At 39.3% G+C, this 26,375-nt stretch overlaps 3 protein-coding genes across 4 annotated transcripts; 2 read left to right on the top strand and 1 right to left on the bottom strand.

Moving 5' to 3' along the window:
- Positions 1-148: 148 nt before the first annotated feature.
- On the top strand, positions 149-3,942 carry LOC124186612 (dynein axonemal heavy chain 6-like). The gene is made up of 13 exons (XM_046578451.1): positions 149-336; positions 506-590; positions 789-918; positions 994-1,195; positions 1,262-1,403; positions 1,483-1,722; positions 1,818-1,974; positions 2,114-2,216; positions 2,267-2,474; positions 2,586-2,755; positions 2,823-3,224; positions 3,346-3,577; positions 3,754-3,942. Exons 1-13 carry the CDS (start codon positions 149-151, stop codon positions 3,940-3,942), a joined length of 2,448 nt encoding a protein of 815 aa, XP_046434407.1.
- LOC124187243 (dynein axonemal heavy chain 6) lies at positions 3,826-22,162 on the top strand. The gene is made up of 51 exons (XM_046579647.1): positions 3,826-3,903; positions 3,978-4,106; positions 4,188-4,868; positions 4,953-5,099; positions 5,232-5,408; positions 5,673-5,993; positions 6,063-6,173; positions 6,306-6,442; positions 6,532-6,722; positions 6,780-6,895; positions 7,003-7,148; positions 7,262-7,407; positions 7,469-7,601; positions 7,693-7,831; positions 7,974-8,051; positions 8,169-8,303; positions 8,383-8,568; positions 8,743-8,944; positions 9,149-9,330; positions 9,483-9,706; positions 9,850-10,061; positions 10,206-10,461; positions 10,578-10,769; positions 11,114-11,338; positions 11,408-11,663; positions 11,728-11,918; positions 12,073-12,245; positions 12,315-12,498; positions 12,584-12,755; positions 12,836-12,997; positions 13,105-13,281; positions 13,403-13,599; positions 13,658-13,903; positions 13,983-14,220; positions 14,303-14,605; positions 14,683-14,868; positions 14,983-15,155; positions 15,251-15,611; positions 15,681-15,914; positions 15,990-16,130; positions 16,227-16,417; positions 16,496-16,938; positions 17,019-17,219; positions 18,033-18,131; positions 18,231-18,373; positions 18,595-18,765; positions 19,150-19,329; positions 19,412-19,507; positions 19,628-19,828; positions 20,852-20,969; positions 21,280-22,162. The coding sequence occupies exons 2-51, from the start codon at positions 4,050-4,052 to the stop codon at positions 21,507-21,509; spliced, it is 9,861 nt and encodes a 3,286-aa protein (XP_046435603.1). The 5' UTR covers positions 3,826-3,903; positions 3,978-4,049; the 3' UTR covers positions 21,510-22,162.
- LOC124187246 (nurim homolog) lies at positions 21,654-26,279 on the bottom strand. Of its 2 annotated transcripts, XM_046579655.1 has the most exons (4): positions 25,904-26,279; positions 22,992-23,475; positions 22,599-22,762; positions 21,654-22,066 (listed from the first exon to the last, which is right to left on the bottom strand). In XM_046579655.1, exons 1-3 carry the CDS (start codon positions 26,034-26,036, stop codon positions 22,639-22,641), a joined length of 741 nt encoding a protein of 246 aa, XP_046435611.1. In that variant the 5' UTR covers positions 26,037-26,279; the 3' UTR covers positions 21,654-22,066; positions 22,599-22,638. The 2 variants fall into 2 exon arrangements, with proteins under 2 accessions (XP_046435611.1, XP_046435610.1); XM_046579654.1 differs by having other exon boundaries at positions 21,654-22,762.
- Between the last annotated feature and the right edge of the window lie 96 nt (positions 26,280-26,375).

The raw sequence follows: 26,375 nt of genomic DNA, 5'->3' as shown, positions 1-26,375 counted from the left end.
ATGAACACGGCATAATTGAATTGTTTTTATTTTAGGTTAATTACTCACTTCGTATAAACACAGCTTTTGCACGGCAGAGAATAGAGAGTGATACGACTAAAAAGAGTGATATTTTGTAACTTCCCGAAGAAGTTTGAACTCTTCAAAGATGCAGGAAAGCAAGAAAAACATACCGGTTGACGACAGCTTCCGTAGAATATCTAATTCTTCAGATTTATCGTCAGATTCATCCGGTCTATCTCACCTTAGCAGCCGACTAGTGAATGTTCCGGATAATGTTGAACCTGAAAGCATGGTGAATCACCTGATTTTCAAGCCCCCGAAGAATTACAAAAGGTGAGAAGAAATTTCGACCATGAAAGATGTACATCGTAACGTGTCACAATAGCGTCAAAATATGCTGCAGCTAAGCTAAGAGACTTTATTTCTGATATCCGAATCCGACTGGATAACGATGCTTAAATCTGTTTTTGCAACAACTATATTCTCATAAAAATTATTTCAGAGGGCAAGGCGAAATACCATTCCACATTCCCCATAAGAAAGTACTGGAAAAGATCGAACACAAACGAGAAATACCAGAACCCCTTGTAAGATTTTTCATATTTATCGAACACATTAAGCAAAGCACAGGTGTTGGACCTCCTCCTACTACGACGAATTAGGGTTTCACATTTTTTAAATTCTTTCCACGGGCATGCTTTGAAAATCGAAAGCAGAAATTGTAAAGGTCTTATTAAATCTTAGCATCCTTGACGTGCATTACAACCGTAAAAATCCTGTTCCAGACCGGGTTCAGAGATCAGCAGAAAGCGATCTTTCAAAGAGTATGCTTACCGTATGTGGATGTACCAGAAGTGGAACGAAAACCTAGCAGCACACCTGACGGCAGTACTCTTGTCCTGAAGACCGTAAAAAGTAGGGTGAAACGTTCGTTAGTGGTAAGAAAAATGTCATCCTGACCTAACGTCTGGTGACGATGATACATTTCAGTCGATGTGAGGCCAGTCGGTAAGGTCGTCGAAGAGGCGGATGATGCGGAGTTTAGAAAGAAGAGTCCGTTGAGTAAACCGCCAGAAGTGGCGGACCAGCTTGAGCTAATCAGCAACTTGCGAAATGACCCTAAACTCGGTTTCTTTTACATGGTTTACGCCGTTGACCGATGTTCCGAGTTCTTCACCCCATACGCGTTGAAGTAAGCCAAGCCATGCGTGGAAATACCTTCGACGGACGTTCAGTCATGCGTGTAATCTTTTTTCAGGATTGTCCCATACGGCCAACTCAAGCGTACCTACATGACGATAAGTGTGAACGGCGTGACGCAGTATAGCCCCGATGAAATGTCGTTTACACCGATGGAACTGTGGGAGAGGGAGTATCGGTTTTACTTGAAGCTGATGAGGGCGAGTTGAAGTGCTTCGAGAAACCCGCCTTCAAGGCCCTCGCTTCGAAACGAGTAAGCAATGGTGTCTTTTCCTGCAGATAAGGACATTCACAACATACCGAACATGGAAAGCGCTCTACGTTTGGAGAAAGACAGTAACATGGACGAAATTTCTCGAGGCTAGAAGCTACATGGAGCAAAACCTGTTCATATCTGATCCAATTTTGAGCAAAGCACTCCTTGAAGTGAAAGCAATGTGCGCGGTCTTCTTGGACTCGTCATTCAACGATTTTTCCGCAATTGAGAAAATTCCTCTCTTCATGTTCATCGAAGCACAGGTGATACAGTAGCCTCAAGTTTCGAAAGTTTTTAAGAGTCGGGGAAATCGAACGTTGCACTGACTATACTGGACTCAATCGTGAAACATTTTCAGTTCGCGAAACTAGAATCCATACGGGGTAAATTGGACGAATTCAGGATGCTGGCTGTAAATATAGTAAACAACGCATGCCTTGGCGCTCTTTTGAAGGAGGGATACACGCCTGAAGATTCGAATGTTACCATAGAACAGACAGCTTACGGGAAACTTGGTAACGTAAACTGATCGCTTACAGCACAGGTACCATAATTCAACACAAGCGTAGTATGATCAATATTCCTCAAGTATTCAGTAAGGAATGTTTTGCGTACAATATCCTGGTAATAGGATATTTTTGGTTATTTCGGAAGGTCAGTTCAGCGGGGCGAAATTTAAAATCCCGAAGGACGGAGTTTTGAAAATGAGCTACATAGAACAGGCTCGTAAGAGACAAAAATGTTACCGTCTCTCGTGGTAAGTATGCGAATTTATTACAATTCATGCTTGGAAAATTAAATTTTAAGCAAGATATTCTTACCACCGAAAAGTTTCATCCATTTGATCGACTACATGCAAACAAATATGATGCAAGTTCTGCTACATAATACCTACAAAGAAATAGTCACCGTGCTGAGTGTGTACGATCAGTTTTTACCATCCAAAGAGTTTTTGGAGTCTTCCGATACTGAAGCTATTCTAGAGTTACCAAATTTTAATGGAACGTTGCCTCAGGTACAAATTATAATATGAAAGACTTAAAACATTTAGTGAGACAAAATTCCACTCAAATCATATGCTGCTATTTGTTATATGTCTGCTGTATCGAATTCAATTCTCTTTCAGTGCCCATTTTTCGTTACAAGTTTAACCGTGTCAATCGAAACCGGGCTAAACATTGATCCTTCTGAAGAGATATTTTACTTTGTGTTGCAAACAGTGTGCGACCTGTGGGAAGAGAATTTAGATGCGATAAAGCCGCTTCTCTCCGATCCGTTTTTCTATCCTTTCACGAGGTGAGAACTGTGCGATAATCTCACCGCCAATATCTATAAATTTTTCTTTTTGGTAAACGGATTCCAGGCCAATGATTAATCACAAAATTGAAGAACGACTTTGCGGCAAGCCACCAGAAATTTTGACGGTCTTGAAACAAGATCCTGGTATAGGGGTTGTGAAAAAGGAATTCAATCAGGTCCTTCGGCAGCATGTGGAAGCTGTAAAACTGTACTGGAAACGGTTGAAACCAATCGAAGAGTTTTACCAAGATGACATGACCTCTGACGATCAAATTATGCGCAGAGAAACTCTGTGTGAACAGTTTCGCAAATGGTTCATACGCTACACGGCAGAGATTGAAACCATCAGCAAAGTTGCGGAACATCAAAATTTGGGCTTTTTCCACGTGACGTTAAGCAGATTCAAGGAAATGGCCTTAGTCGCACCCAACAAAAAAATAGCCGTGCTAGAATCAGTGTTGCCTTCGTTAGTAGAAACTTCGACTTCTCACATTCACTAATCGCTAGCCATTGTGTTCGCTTGACTGCGAAGTGCATTCAGCTGCCCGCAACGAAATTACGGTTTATTATACCTTCCGTATTTTCAGAATCGGAAAAACCAAAGTGGACAGTGTTCTAATGGAGGCAATTGACGCGATAAATTATCTTGAGGCTGATCCGGTATCGACGGACGACTTTGTGGCGTACATTAAATTCCTCGACAAGTCGCAAACGAAGATAGACAGTATGGAGACCCAGCTTGAATACGCAAAAGAAATCTACGATATCATGGAAGAGTATCGGATTACCGTCCCTGTCGAAGACATGGCCAATTATCTGGTAAGTCTTGAGCTGCTAGACTCTGATACGAAGCTCAGGCTGAGGATAATCAAGTTATGCGTACCGTACACAATCGCCAAGAATATGAATTAACGTGCACGTATTATACTAAGAATTTAGATTATGCGCAGACGTCGCTAACTCACCACTAATTCATATTCATGTCTTCCTCGCAGGGTATTAATGTACAGTTTACGAGTTTACGTTTAGCTGTTGAGAAACGACTTGTGGCCAGAGATAACCTGATAGCAAGCTTCAACGCACAGCTTCAGTCTGACATCAACGAACTGATCGATAAAATTTCGGAAATTAATGACGAAGTTGTTGTAAGTCTTTCGTATAAAATTTTCCTTCCAACGAAATGAAGTTTGAAAAGCATAGTGATATTCTTACTCGACAGCAAGGTTGGCTACTCGACGCGGAAAGCAACACTGCGCACTGTCTTGCAACTCTGCGTAATCTCAATGCACGAATGACTGAATGTGCAAGCATTGCAAACACCTACCGAAATCACCAGAAGGCGTTTAAGGTACTGAAACATTGTTTTGGTCTCCTCAATTCATGCAACCAAAGATACAAGTAATTTGTTATCCTGCGCGTGATAATGCAGGTGGAAGTGACGAGATTTGATATGCTTGAGCAAGTAACGAATGAAGTGAAACTGCGCACACTACTGTGGGAAACCGTTGATACGTGGGCGGCAGCGGTTGAAGAGTGGCACATAGTACCATTCGACACACTAAATATCGATGAAATGACGTCGTTTACTTCGCGTAACGTGAAAAATATCGCAATGCTGGAAAAAGGCCTGCCACCGAACAACATCGTGCCAAAGCTGAAGGAAGACGTTGAAGTACTAAAGGACAAGCTGCCAGTTATAGGCTTCCTCAGAAACCCAAACCTAAAGACTCGTCATTGGCAGAAAATAGAAAGCTTACTCAACTACAAATTCACAGCAGATGAAGACGTCACACTGACTCTTCTCGAAAAACTGAATGTTTTTTCGTATCCCGCCGAACTGATGGAAATTGCCGCGGCGGCCAGTTCGGAATTCGGTTTAGAAATACTGTTAAAAAAAGTTGAAGAATCCTGGAAGACTTTAGAATTTCTCGTCGTTCCGCACAAGGAATCTAAGGATGTGTTTATACTCGGATCCTTAGAAGAAGTCCAGGCTATTCTCGAAGAAAGTAACATCAATATTCAGACTATCGTCGCGTCACGTCACGTTGGTCCGATTAAGTCACGAGTGGAAGACTGGGTCAAGCAACTGGATCTATTTTGGAAGACACTGGTATGTTTACAATAATTATCCATCTCCGTATTCTCCTTCTTTCAATTTAAATTTTACAAACTATGCTGCTATACTGTATTCTAGGATGCTTGGCAGTACTGTCAGCAGCAATGGCTCTATTTAGAGTCTATATTTTCAGCTCCAGACATTCAACGCCAACTCCCCGTTGAATCGAAGCTTTTCATTGTAGTTGACAAATCGTGGAAAGACATAATGAGAAAAACAGCCAAGGTATTGAACTCCAACGAATGAGTACGCGTTTAGCATAATTCAGTTGTCATAAATACACCCTTGAACTTATGCTTGTACAACATTGTCGTTAATGATCAAGTAACCCAACCGATTAGTAATCGTTCATTGCAGATGCCATTGGCGCTTGAATCGTGTTGCCAGCCGGGTTTGTACGAGAAGTTCCTGGAGAATAACAGAAACTTGGATCAGATCTTAAAATGTCTCGAAGCTTATCTTGAAACAAAGCGTATCGCATTTCCACGTTTCTTTTTCCTGTCGAATGATGAACTGCTTGAAATATTAGCACAGGTATGAAGTAGATCGAAGCAACCATATTACAAATGTATAAATAGAAAGTTGTTTGAAGCAACCATGTTAATTGATTATAAACAAGTAAATCCTTGCTGATATAGTCTAGATATAGATATTACTTATTACGAGTATGTTCAGAATGCATTGTATGTGTCATTCGAAAATTGTCGAACATCGATATTCTAAAATATAGGACCGAATGTCACAATCGATGAAGATAAATGTATCCCAATTGATTACCCACTCACTCTCTGAATCCAGACCAGAAATCCCCACGCAGTACAAAGACACTTGCAGAAATGCTTCGACGCAATTTATCGTTTGGAGTTTGCTACGGCTCCACCTGAAGATGGTGCCGAGACAAGTGACACTATACTGACTACAGACATCAACGCGATGATATCTCCCGAAGGAGAAAGAGTTCAGTTGGGAAAGGGATTAAAAGCACGCGGCAATGTGGAAGACTGGTTAGGAAAGGTTGAGGCATCCATGTTTTTATCGCTAAAGAGAAGGATGAAAGCGGCAATAAGCGATCTTCATCACAGAGGAAGAGAAATGTTCTTGGTTGCACATCCTTCACAGGTTACACCATTGATAATCCCGGAGAAAGATCCGCCTGCTTCAACATCTGTGTAACATACATTATTTCAGATCGTTTTGACAGTATCACAAATATTCTGGGCTCGAAACGTTCACTTAATTCTCGATGGTAAAGTCAACGTTGAAAATGCTATGCAATCGTTCGAACAAAAATCTTACTCGGTAAGTTAAGGTGAACTAACGCTTATTCAAACGTTTTTTCAACGCTAGAAGAAGAACTGTCGCAAGTGTTATGCAGTGAAATTTTGTCAGCCACTCCCGACTTGTATAATTTAACCGTAAATTCCATGCTAGGACTTGAATCAACTAGCAGCTATGGTAAGAGGGGAATTGCCGAGGCTGGTACGTGAAGTAATCATTAATCTGATAACTGTTGATGTTCACGCAAGGGACACCATAACGATTCTGGTTGAAAATAAAGTGAGCAGCAGGTATGTCCAAGTCATTTGAAACTCTCCAATTGAACACTACGGACATGATCGGTGAATTCTGATACGCTTAGTCGATTACCCTTAATCAGCACGAATTTCGAATGGATGAAAGCACTCCGGTACTACTGGGACGACGAAGTAGATAATTGCTTGGCGAGGATGAGCAGCGCGGAATATCTGTACGGGTATGAATACCTCGGGGCGCAGAGAAGGCTTGTGATCACCCCGCTGACAGACAAATGTTATCTCTGCCTTATGGGGGCTCTTCAATTGGATCTCGGTGAATAGGATTTAATTTTCTGAATCCGACAACGAGCGAATTATGAATCGTTTCTAGGTGGAGCTCCGGCTGGACCTGCGGGTACTGGAAAAACCGAGACCACCAAGGACTTGGCAAAAGCTCTTGCTATCCAGTGTGTAGTCTTCAACTGTTCAGAGGGACTTGATTACCGGGTAAAGTGCCGTTTATATTTCTTTTTGTGAGACCTCCGCAATAATTTTAACTGCAAAAAGAGATTTTGAATTACAATTTTTTTCAAAAATTTTCTTTAACGAGACAGATGATGGGCAGATTCTTCTCTGGGCTTGCGACATCCGGTGCATGGTGTTGTTTCGACGAATTCAATCGAATTGACATCGAAGTACTTTCGGTAATAGCGCAACAGTTGATCACTATAAGAAATGCGAAGGTAGCTAGAGCCAAAGAGTAAGTTTGAATTATAAACGGTCAATCCAATGGTAACTTTGTTTCATTGTCAAGGCACAAAACATCAAATACTGATAAGAACGTGAAGTAAAATGCATATTGATTTTTTTCAGATTTCTATTTGAAGGACGAAAAATAAAGCTAGTCATGTCATGTGCCGCTTTTATAACCATGAATCCGGGGTATGCTGGCCGTACGGAATTGCCGGACAATCTGAAATCTTTGTTCCGTCCCATATCCATGATGGTTCCAGACTACAGTAAATTACTGATCCTTGAATCATTCTCAACAGAATAACTGTAGTTTTCATACATTTATAGAACTAATTGCGGAGGTGACATTGTATTCCGAGGGTTTCGAGTCATCGAAATCACTGTCTAAAAAAATGACACTGATGTACACGCTTTGTAGCGAGCAACTTTCCCAACAGGATCACTACGATTTTGGAATGAGGTAAGCACGGCACTGTCCCAAAGCATTCGAATGTCAGTACATATCCTAGTACTGTCTTCAAGTCACTATGCATTGTATGTAATGTTTCAAGAGCTGTAAAAAGTGTCCTTGTGATGGCTGGAAGTCTGAAACGAGAAAACCCAGACAAACAAGAAGATGTCGTGTTAATAAGAGCTTTGCGAGACAGCAACCTTCCGAAATTTTTAGCCGATGATGCCGAGCTATTTCAGGCAATTATTTTACCTTGGATCAATAATCGTAGAATATATTTCTGGTTTATTGAATAATAGAAAATAATATCGAGATTTTCAAAACTCCATCCATTTCAACCTGTATTCCTGATGAAATATCAGAGGTCTCGTCTCATTGTAGGGCATACTTGGTGACCTCTTTCCCGGTGTCGTTATACCAGAAGAGGACTATGGCGTATTCCAGCAAACAACCATAAGAGTACGTGTGATGTATTGTTAAAGTGAATTACTTTTTAATATTTATTTTGGATTACTTCCGGAATTCTGCTAGAGTGGTAAACTCAGATGAGATTCTGATCCCGTTGTTTTTCCGAAGGTAATGTTAGAAGCCCGACTTCAACCTGAACTTTGCTCGATAAAGAAAGTCATTCAACTACACGAGACTATGATAGTAAGACATGGAGTTATGTTGGTGGGACCGACGGGTGGCGGGAAGACAACTGTTTTAAAAGTAAATGAAATGACGGTTTGGGTTTTGGTTTTACTCGTGACCATTCTGCTTCCTTTCCAACGCCCTAACGTCTGTTTAGACGTTATGCGACACGTTGACACGACTCTACCAAAATGGCGTTATTGGGCAACACTTTCAACCAGTGCACATGTACACCTTGAACCCCAAGTCTGTGACAATTGGTGAATTGTATGGGGAAGTAAATACCTTATCGAACGAGTGGCACGACGGATTGCTAGGAATTATCGTTCGCAGTGCGTGCTCGGTTAGTAGAAGCCATTTTAAAGAAGATCAAAGATCTATTTGTACCTTTATCTGAGCATTTGAACTTTTGATTTTCTACTAGATTATTTTAATTCTAACAACACAATTCGTATTAAAAATGTAGTCGAGATACAGAGTAACCATCGAATGTTTCTCAACTTTTATTGGGTCTTAGGCCCAAAACGAGGACCATCAGTGGGTAGTTTGCGATGGACCAGTAGACGCCGTGTGGATAGAGAACATGAATACAGTATTAGACGATAACAAGATGCTTTGCCTTGCTAATTCGGAACGAATAAAATTTACTCCATATGTGCACATGGTATTCGAAGTTATGGATCTGGCTCAGGCTTCTCCCGCAACAGTCAGCAGATGCGGTAGGCGTCTCATAAAGATACTCGAATGAATGTTTATTGTGAACATTCTAGGTATTTTGAACTTGGGTAGCAAAAAAAGAAAACAATATCATACACCAAGTAGGGGTACAACATATGACGTGATTCGTGCTGAAATAACTTGATTCAAATTTATTCAAGTTTCAAATGCTGGGTGGCTTATGCTGATACGAATATTATTTATAGGCATGGTGTATCTCGATCCATCCGAGCTTCGGTGGCTACCATACGTTAAGACCTGGGTTTCTAAGCTTCCTTGGAGAATAGTCAACGATGATATTAAAGATCAAATTCTCGAACTATTCACCACTTATATGGATCCTGGATTAGCGTTTTTTAAGAAAAATTGTGAGCACGCTATTCATCAGGTGAATCAATCTCAGAAAGTAGAATATTGGCTAGACCGTACATGATGAATCAACAAAATTGCATACTGTCCAGTCTTTCATCATTTTCAACATGATATCACGTTAAATCTTAAACTACGGACATTCTAATATAATTTTAATATATTCAACAGGTTGACATAAGCAAGGCTAACATGCTATGTGCTCTGATGGAAAGCATTTTAAACGAGCCAGGCTCAATCGACAGAACAGTTGAAAAATCACGGACCAAAAATTTCCTCACGCAAGCCTTCATCTTCTCTTTTATTTGGTCTGTTGGTGGAAATCTTATAGACACTTCGAGAGAAATATTCGAAACATTCGTAAAAGAGCAGTTCGATGAAAATCCTGATGCACGGTAATGTACAGCTTTCGAAGTATCAGCGGGTATAATAGGCAGTTACCGCTGTCGCTTAAACATAAAAAGTTGTCTTCCCAGACCCAATTCTAATAGACAAATTTTTGCATGCATCTCTCACTCTCGTGTTGAAATAATTTTAGACTACCAGCAAGTGGGGATCTTTGGAGCCTCTATATAAATGTTCAAGGTCGCCGAATGGATTTGTGGGTAAAACTATTACCCGTATTCAATTACAATCCGGAACAACCATTTTTCGAAATTCTAGTACCCACAATAGATACAGTTCGATTCTCTTACATCATGCAAAAACTGTTGGAAACCAACAAGGCCGTTCTATTCACCGGCGGTACTGGTTGGTACTTTTAGATATCCATTTTTATAGATTATTTTCGTCATTTTCCGTTTAATTTCGATTTTATTTTCAATCAAATTTTAATATTTGAGATGATCCCAATAACGAGCGAATTCAATTTCAAGTGAGCTCACAATTTTTCAGGTATTGGAAAATCAGTAATCGCGAAACTGGTGCTGAGTAATTTGCAGAAAACTGAATCGTGGGTTCCAGTTATACTGAATTTCTCAGCACAAACAAGTAGCAGTCGTACTCAAGAGATTCTTGAACTTAAACTGGAGAAGAAAAAGAAAGCTCTTTTAGGAGCTCCGGTGGGAAAACGCGTTTGCGTGTTCGTCGATGATGTGAATATGCCGAAGCTGGACACTTACGGATCGCAACCACCGATTGAACTCCTCCGGTACGATTTTTTTTAAGTGTTCACCATTTCTTTAGTGATACTTCGATTGCTGCCAGTCAAAATATAATCAATTTACTAGAGTCATTTATATGCTAAAGAACTTGTTATTCTCACAGACAATTTCTTGACTTTGGAGGTCTGTATGATAGGGAAAAGTTATTTTGGAAAGTAATAGAGGACGTAGTCTTGTCATGCGCATGTGCCCCTCCTGGTGGTGGAAGGAATATTTTGACTCCAAGGTTCGTCAGACACTTTGGAATGCTAGTCATCCCAGCCCCAACAGAAGGATCTTTAAAAGCAATATTCAGGTATTTTTCTATCAGAAAATATCTAAGCTTATTAGGTAGATCTAGCACAAAGGTGTAAATTCTTCCGAGTAATTGATAAAACGAATAACTTACAATAAGCTAGATGCTTCTGGTTGATCTCGAAACGCAAAATTTGAGTCGTGCTGCCAAAAAAAAGTTTCTGGCGTCTTTAGTATTTGTTCGTTGCAAGTTCCAAAGGAGTGAGAAAACGTGTCCAAGCATTTTTTGACAATGCAAAACTTTATTCTGCATCCAAGAATCAATGAAATGTCATACAGTGAGGTCTGAAAAATTATTTATATTATGAGTTCCTGCCAATGAATGTACCAACTGTTTTTCCACAGAGCCATTATGAGAGGTTTTTTGAAAGATTTTTGTCCACCCGTTATGGACGTTGGGGACAAGATAGTCACAGCTGCTGTTGAAGTTTACGACAGAATAGCAATTGATCTGCTCCCTACACCTGAAAAGAGTCATTACGTATTTAATTTGCGCGATTTATCAAAGTGCTTCCAAGGCATATTACAGGCTGATTCATCCGATGTAAGAGAAGCGAAACAAATCCTTAGGTAGGTGATAATTTTCACGTGAAGTATCCAAACTAGGCTCTAACGAATTGTAAACCCCTTTTCTGACAGATTATTTTACCACGAATGCTTGCGCGTTTTTCACGATCGGTTAATCAACGTAGAAGACAAGTCTTATTTTTATCGCCTAATGACGGATATGTGTAAACGCACATTCGGAACAGATGTCGTTGCATTACCGGAGGAGGAAATCATAGAACATCCACCGATAATTCTTTTCGGAGACTTCATGCTGGTGGGTGCTGCTAAGGAGAACAGGATTTACCAAGAAATCACGGATGTTGCAAAGCTGAAAGTGGTCCTACAGGTGACGACGAGCATTCTTCATATCTCTTATTCACCGGTTCACTCACCATGGTGATACGTTACAGGACTACTTGGACGATTACTGCTTAGCCACAGTGAAAGAGATGAATATCATATTCTTCATGGACGCTGTTGAACATTTGTGTAGATTAGCCAGAATCTTGCGATCCGAGAGAGGAAATGGACTGTTAGTCGGTGTCGGAGGCATGGGAAAGCAGAGTCTTACAAAACTGGCGTCTCATGTTAATGGTTATCCGTTAGTATACTATTGTTTTCTACTCGGATATCCAATTGCTACTTTCAAAGCCTTTATAATCGAGGTGAGAAAGAAAGTATATTTCAAAAAAGGAAACAACTTCGAAGAAACAACAACTCAAATTTTATAGACGGAATGAATTCCACTGTTTCAGGTGTTATCAAATAGAAGTTTGCCGCGGGTACGACATAAACTCGTGGCACGACGATTTGCGGCGTTTCTACTTTTCTCCGGGCTCTCTTGCTACCGATGCAACGTTTCTTTTCACTGACACTCAGATCGTGGTTGAAGAATTCTTGGAAGATATTAATAACACACTGAATTCGGGTATGTTGCAGACAGTTTAAAGATGGCAAAAAAATTATTGAACTAGATTATTTACCGACATCGTTACAGGCGAAGTCCCAAATCTCTTCGAGGCTGATGAACTGGAAAAGGCCATAATTGCAACCAGACCTGCAGCTAAGCTGGTTGAAATTGCAGAAACGGCCAGGGATGAAATATACCGATTCTTCATCGGCAGAGTAAGGAATCACTTGCATCTCATGTTGTGCATGAGTCCTGTTGGCGACGCATTTAGGTACACTGAAGATTTACATGATGGTCCAAATTGTTGTAATCACAAGTCACGTAACATGATATGCTGATCGACGGTTGATCTTTAGGCGTCGTTGTCGCATGTTCCCTTCACTGGTTAATTGCTGTACCATCGACTGGTACACAAAGTGGCCTGATGAAGCCTTGCTTTCGGTTGCTGAAAATACACTTGCGTCCATGATGGGGGCTGATGCTCCTATGCTTCCCGCTTTGTCTACGATTTGTGTATTCATGCACGAGGTATTTTCGTTGAAGAGTTGTATATTACGTTTTGAATTGTGCGTTCCACTGATTTTCATTGAAACTCGATCGCTTCTCAGAGTGTAGAACAAATGACTGTGCGGTTTTTCAACGAAGTCAGACGCAAATATTACACCACGCCTAGCAGTTATTTGGAGCTCTTGAAGCTCTACGCGTCCACATTGGATACTAAGAAGAAGAAGACTTTGATGACAAAAGACAGAATATCAAATGGACTTAGGGTACTAACAGTATCAAAGAAATCTTCTCGTGAAACCATATATATGTCAGATTTTTTTCGCCCACTTCTTTTGATAAACATGTTGAATCAATAAATTTTATTTCGTAGAAACTGTTCGAAACGAATGAAACCGTCTCTGACATGAAAGCCCAGCTACTTGTTTTGGCACCCAAGTTAAAGCTCAGCTCTGAAGAAGTGTCTAAACTACTTATAATCGTGCAAAAGCAACAAGTAGAAGCCGACAAAGCAAGAAATATTGTTGCCGCGGACGAGGCCACAGCTAAAGTAATTCATTCATCAAAATAGATTTTACTTAACACAGTCAAGCGTTCGAACCAAAAGTATGAAGATCATCTTTACTTTACTGATAAGCTGTAACATTCATTCAAATCTATGTCATGCCTAGGCTAAAGCAGAGGCAATGGGAATATTAGAAGCCGATGCGAAAAAGGACCTTGAAGCTGCAATACCAGCTTTAGAGGAGGCGAAACGAGCGCTCGAGTCACTCAATAAAAACGATATCAACGAAATAAAGGTTTTCAACAAGCCACCACATTTGGTTCGCTTTGTCATGGAAGCTGTGGATTTGCTGCTAGGAGAAAAGTATGAACAAAATTAGTATTTTAATTGACATCCAACCCGCATTACTCTTCTTCCACAGACTTGACTGGGCATCGGCGAAACTAGTGCTGTCAGATGTCCACTTTTTAGACAGACTACTGCAGTATCCTAAAGACGATATAAGCGACAAGCTATTGAAGAAGTTGCAGGAGTACGTAACAAATCCAGAGTTTGTACCGGAACTCGTAGCCAAGCAAAGTAAAGTCTGTAAATCCATCTGCATATGGGTCAGGGCGATAGACGGCTATGCGAAACTGTACAGGATCGTCGAACCGAAAAGAATAAAGTAAACATCTTTCTAAGAACAGTACGTTCAGTGTGATTTTGATAAAGATGAAGTGATTCCCGCTACATTTTAATAACAGACTGGTACAAGCACAAAATGAATTGTGGGTGATTGAAGGAGTCTTGCAACAGAAGCAGAAACAATTGGCAGAGGTCGAGAAGAAGATCGCTAAGTTGCAGGCCCAGTTTGACGGGGCTGTGAACAATTTGGCGCAACTACAATATCAGATGGCACTTGCCGAAGCTAGACTAAATAGATCTGGACGTTTAACGTCGGCTCTTGCAGACGAGCAAATCCGATGGGAAGAATTAATGAAAGTGAGAAAGAGGAAACTTCCGTTCCCTTGGTATGACGTGAATGAATTTCGAAAACTTTCATGACTTTATGCTTTGAATACAGGATTTTGACAGACAGATCCAGAATCTGACTGGTGATATCTTGATCGCAGCTGGAGCATTGGCATACCTTGGAGCATTTACCAGCGTCTATAGAGAGGAGTTACTCAACAGTTGGATTGACAGTTGCATCAGGGGGGAAGTGCCTATCACCCCTGGTTTCAGCTTAATCACCGTCTTGGCTGACCCGTATGAAATTCGATGCTGGAACGGGTTCGGCTTGCCGAGAGATCAAGTCAGTACGGAAAATGCGATATTGGTAACACAAGCTGGAAAATGGCCACTGATGATCGATCCTCAAGAACAGGTTTCTTCGATATTTCAATTGACATACCGATGCACGATTCGATGATTTACAAAATTTTCTGTTTATCACACGCCCAGGCTAACAGGTGGATTCGTAACATGGAACGTGAGAACAATTTAAAGATATGCAAAATGACCGATTCAAACTTTATGCGAATTATGGAAGCTTGCATCAGGGTTGGAGCACCGATGTTACTTCAGGAAATTGGAGAGATACTGGATCCTAGTTTGGAACCCGTTCTCCTGAAGCAAGTATACATAATGGTAATGATACGCGACTATACTCTCATTCTTCTTCTTGAAAGGTCCGACTTAAGCTGCTGATTATGGAATTGTATCAGGCACTTAAGACGGACAGTTTAAATTTGAAATGTTTAGGGTGGACGATTGTTGATTCGGATTGGTGACAGCGAGGTGGAATACGACACAAATTTCAAACTATACATTACCACGAAAATGGCAAACCCGCACTACTTGCCGGAAATTTGTATTAAGGTAACAATAGTGAACTTCACCGTGACGCCGTCAGGTCTCGAGGATCAACTGCTCGCGTGAGTTATTTTGACAATATGAACACCCATCTGCATCCCTGTATCTGCACAAAACCCATGTTTTCAAATTATAACAAAGATGGAATTTCACTCAGAGACGTCGTACGACTCGAAAGACCTGATCTCGAAAAATTGCGGAATGAATTGATCGCCAAGATTAACGCCGACAAGGGACAACTCCAGTTAATCGAGGACAAGATTCTATCCTTGCTGTTCAGTTCTGGAGATAACATACTGGACAACGAGGAACTAATCGAAACTCTAAACGACAGTAAAGAAACGTCGGCAATCATAGCGACACGTCTGATAGAAACGGAGGCCACCGAGCAGAAGATAACAGTTGCTAGAGAAAAATATCGGACGGTATCAACGAGGGGATCGGTACTGTACTTCGTGGTGGCTAATTTGGGGGAGATAGATCCGATGTACCAATTTTCACTGAAATATTTCAACCAGGTGAGTACCGCGTTTGGTGTCCTCATTGTGGTGCGTGTGCTAGATGATGTGACGACAGGAATGTTTCAGGTTTTTAACACAGTCATCGAAACCAGTCCAAAGAGTTCTGACCTGCAGGAACGACTTCTGATTCTCTACGAAGAAATTACAACGGCTATATACACTAACGTTTCGAGAGGTCTGTTCGAAAGGCATAAACTAGTATTTAGCTTCATGCTCAACGTCGCTATATATTTGAACGCGCAGATCATCAAACCCGAAGAATGGAATTTTTTACTTTATGGAGCTGGTCAATTTGCAGCAGTTAGTATTTTGTGGACTTACCGATCTGGTGTTCAAGATTTTGAACTGTTTAATACGTCGTGTTCCGTTTGATAGCCTCAAAAGCCGGACTACCCAACACTGACCGACCTCATGTGGAATGGCATTGTTTATTTGACACAGAATTTTGCGAAATTTAAAAAATTGACGGACGATGCATTCACGAAAATAAACATTTCAATCGGTACGAATGAGCAGGTAAGGTGTATTTTATTTTAGTTTAACGACAAATGCAGCGTTCCGACGTATATGAAAAATTACCTTGTCTCAAATGCGCGCATGGTTCAATGTTAGGAAATAAATATAATTCCCAGTAACAATACGAAAGCAGCAAATGACTGGAATTCGATCTTGACCGACATGGAGAAGTTAATGTTACTGAAAGCCATGAAGGAAGAAAAACTTATCTTTGGTGTTACGGCATACGTCCAAAAAAACCTTGGCCAACAGTTTATTGAATCGCCAATGATTTCTCTTCAGCTTCTGTAAGTGCATGGTGATTTTTTACCGGACAGGATAAATGTTCCAGCGAATATCATTGAAATAGTTTTACGATATTTCAGCTTTCCGGATACATCCAAGACAACGCCACTCGTGTTTGTCCTAAGTACTGGATCCGATCCTTTCGCTGCTTTTCAAAAATTCGCTGCTGAAATGGGATTCACAGATAGAATAGAATCCATTTCGCTAGGCCAAGGGCAAGGTCCAGTTGCCGAGGCGCTTGTGATCAGAGGCACTAAAGAAGGCTATTGGATATTTTTACAAAATTGTCATTTGGCCACTTCGTGGATGCTCAGTATGGAGAAATTGGTGATCAGCATAGCGGAGGAATCTGAAGAAGTACATCAGGACTTCCGACTCTTTCTGAGCTCCATGCCGAGCGTTTCTTTTCCCGTATCCATCCTTCAAAACTCGGTTAAAGTTACGAACGAACCTCCCAAAGGCTTGAAGGCCAATATTAAGAGATCGTTGTTTGAGCTAGAAGAAGATTTCTTTGAAAACCATGGTAATTCATAACGTGTCACCGTAAGCCCTTAAAATAAATGATTTCAAATTTAGATACGTACTGATTTCTTACTTTCACAGCATTGGGAACACAGTGGAGGAAAATGGTATTTGGGATTTGTTTTTTTCATGCGATTGTTCAAGAACGAAAAAAGTTTGGCCCTTTAGGATGGAACATATTATACGAATTCAACACTAATGACCGTGAATGTTGCTTGTTAAACTTGCAAATGTTCTGTACGAGTGGAACGATTCCGTGGGACGCTCTAATGTACATTACAGGTTCGTACATTATCGCATCGATTTTCATACCTGGCATTTAAACTAGTGCTGTACGTCAAGACAGTCAACTAGGCTAATTAGCTGAAAGTTAGCTTAAAGCAATTAGCTGATTGAAATAAAACAGTTAGTCGATTAATCGGCTTAGACGGACCTAAAAATGTTCAAGATCGACAAGCAAATAAATTTTACACTTTTCAGATTCAAACTTGCAACTAGGAAAAGTTTGAATATGTTGACTTCACAGAATTGTTATCATCGAATTGTCTGAGGTGCCTAAAAAGTTGATCAATCAATAATAATCAGCTAAGCTAAGAATAAAAATTAACGTTCGTGAAATCGTTATACGTGTTTGGGTCAACTTTTCAAAATCACTTACTAAGTTCCGCGTATTTTGGAATAATTTAATACGTATTATTTCCCAACTCTAGCTAGTATATTATTAGTAATATCAAAAATAGATTTGCTTAAAAACTTCTCTAATTGTTAGTGACAAATGTCTATTCATGTGTTATTTTAATTAGTAGTTCGAATTTAAAAGGTGAAAAATTCATTTACATATTGACTTTCTGCATTTTTAGGTTAGACCGGTCAATTACCGCTTTAACTGGCTAATTACTTTGGCAAGCTAACTTTCAGTTAATTAGCCGAGTTAACTGTCTTGATCGGCTAAATCTTACATCGCTAATTTAAACCAAAAAAAATGGATACCTGGCCATAGCTATTTACTGAACAGAAATCTAACGATTTTATAAGATAAGTTAAACTCGATTAAAAGTATTTGTATGTCTTTTCATTACGTTGTGTCCGTTTAAGGTGAAATAACATATGGTGGAAGAATTACTGACAATTGGGACTTACGTTGTCTCAAGACGATTCTGGAGGGGTTCTTTTCGCCCATGACGCTAGACCCTGGTTTGCATGATTAAAATTAAACATTTCCTCTTTCTTCTTCCAAGAATCTACTGTAACCCTTGGTTAAAAGAGATCAGATACTGATACAGCTATTTTCAGATTATACATACTCATTGTCAGGAACATATTACTGCCCTAACTACAAAAAACTTCAAGAATACAAAGATTTTGTAGAAGGGTTTCCAATAATAGAAGATCCAGAAATTTTCGGCATGCATGAAAATGCCAATATTGCGTATCAGGTAAGTTAACAAAGTTAGTGGCAAATTACGTAATAGATCGATTAAACCGATGTCCTTAAATCATGGATTGATAACTGAATTGTACCTGAAGCTTCAAATGTTTTTTCACCACATTTGACAAAACCGTTGCACAGAATGGTTGTAACTTGAGAAAACTACGCAATACCGACATTTTTAAAGTTTAATTGACAGATAACCGCCATTTGTCACTTCAATTTCAGCTCAGAGAGACGAAAACTGTTCTAAACACGATTATGGAGGTACAACCAAGGGTCAGTACAGCTGGCGAAGGCAAGTCCAGCTCAGAACTAGCCTTTGAACTGGCCGACATGGTGATGGAGAGGATTATTTTATCGATTGACGCGTCCGAATGCAACCCAAATCATCTTGAAGTAATTCCGATCGTTACACATTATATACAAAGTGATCACCTAAAGAAATAATGCTCCGTCCGCTGCTGTAGTGTAATGCGCATGCGCTACAATCCGAGAGCATTTATTTGTCAGGACAACCAACCGTCAGTGTTGAACACACTGCCAGCGACAAATGTCAAACTTTTTGAGGCTACGTTCACGACTGTTGGTCACCCTGACAAACAAATTCTATCGGATTATATCACATGCGCATTAAAGTATAGCGGACAACGGACCATTATGTTGTTAGATAATCACTCCATTATATAACTGCACGATGTTGACACGACTATAAGAGGAATGCAGTGAATTGAATATCAGTGATTATTGTTATCACAAAAACTTTTGACATGCTTCGTCCAGAAAGATGCGGCTGGTCGAATTCCGTCACTTACCACAGTTTTGCTACACGAAGTCGACAGGTTCAACAAACTTTTGGCTAAAATTCACTCTTCCATGGACAATCTTCAACGGGCGATTAGAGGATTCGTTGTAATGTCTGATGAATTGGAGAAGGTCTTCAGAGCTCTTATCAACAATCAAGTATATTCGATCATCATCAACAAGCAAACACATGTATTTTGACAAAGCCGTAAATGATGATCGACACTACCGTAAATTACAGGTTCCACAAATGTGGCATAACGTAAACGTGTATCCATCGTTAAAGAGTTTGGGAAGCTGGATAAGAGATTTAGAACTGCGAACCGACTTTATTTGCGTAAGTTGCACAATTTTTGTAAAGAGTTTTCAAAATACATGATAGTTCTTTTCAGAATTCAGAATAAAACTATGATCCTTATAAAGTGTTTCAATTTCCTTACCCAATTATGTCTAACAGACTTGGTTGTACCACGAAATGCCGATTTCATTCTGGATATCAGGCATGTCATTTCCCCAAGGATTTATAACTGGAATGTTGCAAACGTATGCCCGGAAATACAACACCCCCATAGATCATCTAAAACTAGATTTTGCTCCTACCAAAATTGTATTGGATCAAGAATTGATAGAATCTGCTCATCGAGAACATCATAAGGAGGTAGCCATTTCTCATTCAATCATTTTAGCTTATAACCTTCTTTCAAAAAGATCTATCAATTTCACTTGGACTACGTATTCAAACTTTTTTAATTTCAAATATTTTCTTAAATATCAACTAGTAGTCATTTGAAAGCCAGACATAATTCTACCACTACACGGTTACAAAAAAAATGTCCCAGCTGATCAACTCAAATTTTTGATTTGGTTTAACCATTTTTAATATATTACTACGTGAAAAAAAAATGTAAATCACAAAATAAATGAGGATATTACAATTTAAATGGCAAAATCGCGAAAAATTTATGTCATGTTCACTAACAGAAATGTAAGAAATAACAAAAATATAAAGTGGACCTGCTGGGACATTCTGTTCAGTTAAATTTTTCGGACAGTGTATTGACACTTCGCTACGACATTAATTCCGATTCTAAATCCTGATTTACCCGAACTTTGGCGACCTCACAATAATCCCTGGAATTATGATTTACGAAAACGCTGCCACGTGTGATTTATCTTTATAACGGTGTTGGATTTGAGTTTCGTTATTTTATTGCAGTGGCTGATCAGCCCTATATATGCAATGAAGTATAAATCACTGTTTGTAAAACTGCACGCGTCACAGTGCTAAATATTTTTTAAAGTAAAACTGAAAGTTGTTGTCGCGAAGAAAGTAATTACGAAAAGCTGCTTAATTTTCGAATCCACGAATCTACTTATTTACTAAATATCATTGCGTTGGATAAAAGTCGAAATGAAATTTCAACGTTACTGTAGTTTTCTTTGAAAAATATTTGTTTCAATTTAATGCGTACATATTTATTTCGTAGTTAATCTGTTTCCTGATAATAAGCATTTTCACTTGAGATTTCGAAGGCCCTTCAAATAATTTTATTCTAGCTGTAACAGAAATCGGTCATTGGAAAATATTCATTCAAAACCCGAATTATTGAAGAATATCACCGATTGAACTACGCACACCATTATCAATGATAAAACTAATTAAATTATCATTTTTTACCAGGTACGCAGTGCATACGGTAACGTGAATATCCCGCGTGACGGAGTTCTGATTCACGGGTTATTTCTCGATGCCGGTAGATGGGATTTTCAGTTTATGGTTCTTGTCGATGCAAACAAAGGTGAGCACACATTTCGTAATTAAAAAATGTATGTCAAAATAAATTCTTTGAAATTCGTTGAAAGGGGTTATGCCTATTCAAGATTTTTCGAAAATCAATTTTTTTCAAATTTAATTTTCATAATGTACATTTATTCAAGTACATGCACAAATTTACGTAAATTTTTACTGTAATGAATTCTTGAAAAATTCTTAAAAAACCAATGATTTCGGCCTACTGACTAGGTGTCACCCCTTAAAGTAACCAGATGCTAATGTCCTAGCAATTTCTTGGTCAAGTAATGAACTCCCACATGTTTATTCTGATCCAGGTGAGATGAATCCTCCTTTGCCAGTTTTGCACGTTCTGCCGACATCATCATTACCGGAAAATGATCCACGATACGTTTGCCCCTTGTACAAGACGAGCATACGGGCTGGAGTTCTTTCAACAACAGGGCACAGCACGAATTTCGTAGTATCAATTCTGCTTAATTCGGCACGCAGACAATCCTACTGGATTTTAAAGGGAACAGCACTCTTGATTCAAATCACGAATTAATGCAGGGCCTGCGTTACATAGAATATACTTTGGAAACTTTGACGCATTTTCTTGAAAATGTTGTAACGTTACTTACAACACGTTGTCAACTTTTCACGCGCGATAAGAGTGGGGTTATACAGTAATAAAACACCTCTGCGATTCAATTCCATTCGCAAGTCATAAGTACTCATTTAATCGACGAGCGAACATTCTGGGTTTTACAAAAACTCAATTCAACCCATTTTACATTGTATAATTTACTGTTACAAATTGCTGTGACAAATACTTGCACTATTGCTACTAAAGTATTTCGCACACTTAATAATGTAACATTAGAGGTAGGTTGAAATTTATGATATAAAAACGATAAGTTAAGGTACACTTGGTTAGGATGAGGAAAAATTACTACTGAGAAATGGTTATTGCACCGGATCGTAAATTTGCGTCCGTGCCATGCGGGATCTTCTGGCATTCTGCACAGTTTTTGTCTCCGGTCTTTATTGGAATCCAATCGGATCCTGTACATACGTTGCGAATACATCCAGATGCAAACTGAACGAAAGGAGTAGATTCGCCTATTTTTACCAAGGTATAAGAAAAAATAACTAAAATAATGTGTTCTGCTCTTGTATTGCATATACACGTGATTGTTCGTTAAATTGGCTCGTGAGGTTAGTTTGCAAAAACTTAATACTATGCATGTGCGTGTGACGTTAACAAACTCGTAAAAGATGTCGTGAGATAATATTTAGGTATAAAAGAAGTCTATAAAAATAAATAAATAAATGCGATGCGCGTATTATAATTAAGGTATTGGTGGGTGATTTGCTGTACAGGGTGAAATCGAAACATTAATGAACAAATTCCTCGAAACATCACATGGAATCAACTACTTAGATCAGTTGGAGAATGACAGACTCTGAAGTTCTTTAGCCGGTTTGAAGAACTTTAAATATGCTGGTGCACAAAAGTGAATGCCAATCAATCTTACATCACATACATGAAGTGGAACTATATGTTTCGAGTACTGTCTATTGATCGTACTGGAAATGAATATATTGATCAACATAAACAATGAATGGTTTATTTTCTAAGCAGGCAATTTACTGTAAAGTGCGCCGATCCATCAAATCTCAAATTAGGGAGATTAAAAGAGTTTTCGGTGTTTCATCTGCATGACCGATTTGTGGTACTCATAATCCTTCTGGTCAACTGTCCACATCAGAATCATGTAGGCTGTGAGCAAACCTGCCAGCAGGCACCGGTCAACGCTGTAATATGGAGTTGAAGATAATAATAATAACAAATATCGGTCGAACTTCAATCGGAGATAATCTGATTAAGCACAAACTCAACAAAGCACAACGAAATAATCACAGGATAGTGTTACCTTTACTTCTCCAAACCTTATACAGAGACTATTTAATCCGAACCCGTATATTTTGAATTCAGTGAGGTAATGGTAGTGCTAATTCTGACAGTAAATACAACTTCGCTCACCTCATGAATGGATGAATCCAGAAAATGATCAGGAAGCCTGTGAAACTTGGATGCCTCATGTGCGAATACAAACGTTGGAGTTGCTCACTCTTCATAATCAGCGGTTTTTGCCTGCCGGAAATTTTATAGTAAACTTGCTTCAATCCCATAAGCTCGGATATGTCCATGACCACACAACCGCCATATATTATTAGCCAGGCCATCACGTGTATGCTGGTAAATATCAGCCATAGTGATGTGCTGTGGAAAGTGTTGATGCTCCAAATTGTTGCCCAAGACACGGGACGCCAATTGCTCATTAAAAAATGGATCGCACCCGCGGCTGCGGTGTTATACACACTCCGTTCGATTTCTTCTATGTCTAATCGCCGGTAAATATTCTTTACGAAGTCACTGGCCATCACAGAATGCTGCACCATAAATGCGCACAGCAAGCAGGTGTCCATAAACAATGTCCATATTGTCGCAACGACCACAGATTCTTCTGCAGCATAAAAAGAACAACTCATTTTAACCCAAAATTACTGCAGTGGCTTCGTCACATCAGATTTTATGTACGAATATATTGTATATGGACTGAGATAATAACTGTTGGTTGTTTTCGAAATTCAAATATTAATTTTTTTTTAACGAGCTGTTACAATTTTCATGGTCAATTTACTTCTTTTTTGGACGGATTATGTATTCGTGCGAGAACTTGCGGTAATAAGAATTGTTGAGGGGAAATTTTTAGGAACATACCTTTCAATGTTAATATTTTAAACAGATTTCAATGGAATTTCGTTATTCATTCACTGGAAAATGTCCCAATTTACAGAATGTTACAGAATTTTGATGGTAAAATCAACGTCAGAATTGTGAAGAACATTTTTTATTTTTTCTGAAATTCCTAATGTTACTAAATGTTAAGATGCGGATTTTTTGTGCCAAAGGACAAGTATAAAAGCTGTCAAATAATTGACGTTTCGGCCCTTTCGGGAGCGAGGGGAGGGCTCCTCAATGTTAAAATGTGTTTACCAGAGTTACTAGAAAGAATGTACAGCGAAGAAATTGATGTATTACAAATGTGATACTTACGTAGAAATATATGAAAGTGACAAAAAAAAAAAAAACTTTGTCAATAGTGACCAATGCCACAAACCGTTTTTCGAGGCTTTGATTTATTATAAAGAGCTTGTTTTACTCTCGCTTGTATGTTTTGTGGTCTTTTGTAACACATTAATTTCTTTAGTGTACATTTGTTTGTATATATTTGTAAGTCTTGTAAATACGCTTTAGGTCCGAGGAGTCCTCCTCCTCAAGCGGCTGAAATGTTAAGTATTTGACAGTTGTGTTATTTGACCTTTGACACCGAAAATCCGTATCTATAATTTGGATAAGGTCGCGTAAAATTACGTCAACTACTTAATATGTTTCTGTTTATTTTATAATTGCTTAGACATTCAATTTGGCTGAAATTCTTCTAATATTTTATGGTATATTCTGATTTTTCTTCAATTACTATATGAAATTAAATGAAATTCTCTGGTCATTATGAAAAGTCCTGATTTGAAGCATTTTTCCAAATTTTTTTGGAATTCAAGTATCAATGTTTTTCTGGAAATTTTATAGAAAACTTAAAAGGTTTTCGTCGCAACTTAAAAAATAATTCATTACCATCTCTGACACCTTGGATTAATAGAAAGTGCAAGATGGCGGAACGGGTTACATGGAATTTGATGGTGGGCTCCAAATTAAAAAAAAAAAACTATGAATTCAATTTAGTGGAGACTGTTTAGCAAAATTATTTATTTAAAATGAGGAGTATCGTGGAAAACAGGCGATAGCGATTTTTGGAGCATATCCGAAAACTGAGATAGCTGACGGAGAACTAACTTATTTCAGACGCCGTTTCCACTGCACTTAGCCCAAGACTTAGCCCGGGGTTTTGGCTGTGCCATGGGCGAAACTGCAAAATTTACAACCCTGGGTGCCCGGCAGTCAGTGAACAAACATGTTTTTTTTCACTTCTTCCTCCGAATCAGACGTTTACAAAGTTCAATTTCTACGAATAGTTGTATATTTTGCCTGTCGTAAATATCTCATTATTAATATAGTGCCGTGTCATGCATTAATTTACACCATCAACCCTTATTGCCATTTTTGGGGCAATTATGTCCATGTAGATGAAAACCTTTCCACGATTTTAAAATAATGTAAGAAATGGAAGGATACCTCACATTACTATTTTCATGCAACACATACGCCAGAAAAATAGTTCTGTCATGTATCGTTTTACTTCACATTATATTAGAATCTCGGATTAAAATCGATCTCCTATGGACACTGTTGTATTGCGAAAAATGCATGCAATGAGAGACTAGATGTTGGCAGACGCTTGGTAAGCGACCGTTTGAGACTTTGCGACTCTGTGCAGGTAAGCGAGTTACGGGGTAGGAAGCATCGGTACGGCAATTTCCTACCATCACCGCCTCGATCAATAATGTTAATCCCACAACCGAGTCGGTAAAAGTTCACGGCATTGTCACCATACCTCGACACATCGTGACCCTGTCGCTTGCTTCGATTGCATACCCACGGATGTTCGTCTTCAACAATTTTAGTCGCTGATGCAATACACAAAACAACTCGGTCGGTAAGGGGTAGTATTGACGAGTATCATTAGTCATAGATAGCGTGCACAAGCTTATATCTACAGTTATAACAGGTTTATAGCCTGTGTGAAGAATCGAGGCAACGCGTATTGCGCATCATATCATATATATATATATATATCATGTTTGCGTATGCGATGCGGTGTGTTGAGCCTAATTTAAGCTTGAGTCACCCGTGGCCCTGTGCATACGTACAATCGGTGTCAATGTAAGCTCATGCGATCTGTAGCGAGTTAGTATATCAAATGATTACATTACCTTCGGTCGTACGAAGCATGGACTTTTGATTCTCGTTATGATTCGACAAGAAATATGTGAAATTACATACAACATAAAACGTGTAAACGAAACTGCTCGCGCACACAGCGACGCTCACCGCTTTTGCGATCATTTCGGTCAAGAATTGATACGAGGCTGCTAAATTTGGCAATGTCAGAAACGAAATTCAGCTACTTTGTACATATAGGTATACGCAAAGTACTTTGAACAGTCTCTACTTGACAAAATGCACGTTCAGCAATGCACAATGTAATGGGATTTTAAGTACGGCAATACAGAGAAGGGGAAACACGGCGGATACCACGAACTTTACATGTAACTTCACAGGTTACAAAACGACATTCCTGGGTACGAATAAGCCTAAAACGTCCGTCAGGGGCGGGTGGGAGGAGAAGGGAAATGGGACAGGAAAATAAATAAAGCACTGCAGCGCTGCACAGCGGTAAAGCCG

The sequence above is a fragment of the Neodiprion fabricii genome, chromosome 7, assembly GCF_021155785.1.
Source record: "Neodiprion fabricii isolate iyNeoFabr1 chromosome 7, iyNeoFabr1.1, whole genome shotgun sequence".
Classification (NCBI taxonomy): Eukaryota; Metazoa; Arthropoda; class Insecta; order Hymenoptera; family Diprionidae; genus Neodiprion; species Neodiprion fabricii.
The sequence above is the reverse complement of the archived record's forward strand: the minus strand, read 5'-3'. Positions and strand labels throughout refer to the sequence as shown.

Coding starts and splice junctions, on each gene's coding strand:
- LOC124186612 (XM_046578451.1), top strand. CDS start 149: ATGCAGGAAAGCAAGAAAAACATACCGGTTGACGACAGCTTCCGTAGA. Junction 591..788: donor GAGAAATACCAGAACCCCTT/GTAAGATTTTTC, acceptor ATCCTGTTCCAG/ACCGGGTTCAGAGATCAGCA. Junction 2,475..2,585: donor TTAATGGAACGTTGCCTCAG/GTACAAATTATA, acceptor ATTCTCTTTCAG/TGCCCATTTTTCGTTACAAG.
- LOC124187243 (XM_046579647.1), top strand. CDS start 4,050: ATGACTGAATGTGCAAGCATTGCAAACACCTACCGAAATCACCAGAAG. Junction 15,156..15,250: donor CTCGAGGATCAACTGCTCGC/GTGAGTTATTTT, acceptor AATTTCACTCAG/AGACGTCGTACGACTCGAAA. Junction 16,418..16,495: donor ATGATTTCTCTTCAGCTTCT/GTAAGTGCATGG, acceptor ACGATATTTCAG/CTTTCCGGATACATCCAAGA.
- LOC124187246 (XM_046579654.1), bottom strand. CDS start 26,036: ATGATCGCAAAAGCGGTGAGCGTCGCTGTGTGCGCGAGCAGTTTCGTT. Junction 23,476..25,903: donor CATGCTTCGTACGACCGAAG/GTAATGTAATCA, acceptor TTTATGCTGCAG/AAGAATCTGTGGTCGTTGCG. Junction 22,763..22,991: donor TGGATTCATCCATTCATGAG/GTGAGCGAAGTT, acceptor TCCATATTACAG/CGTTGACCGGTGCCTGCTGG.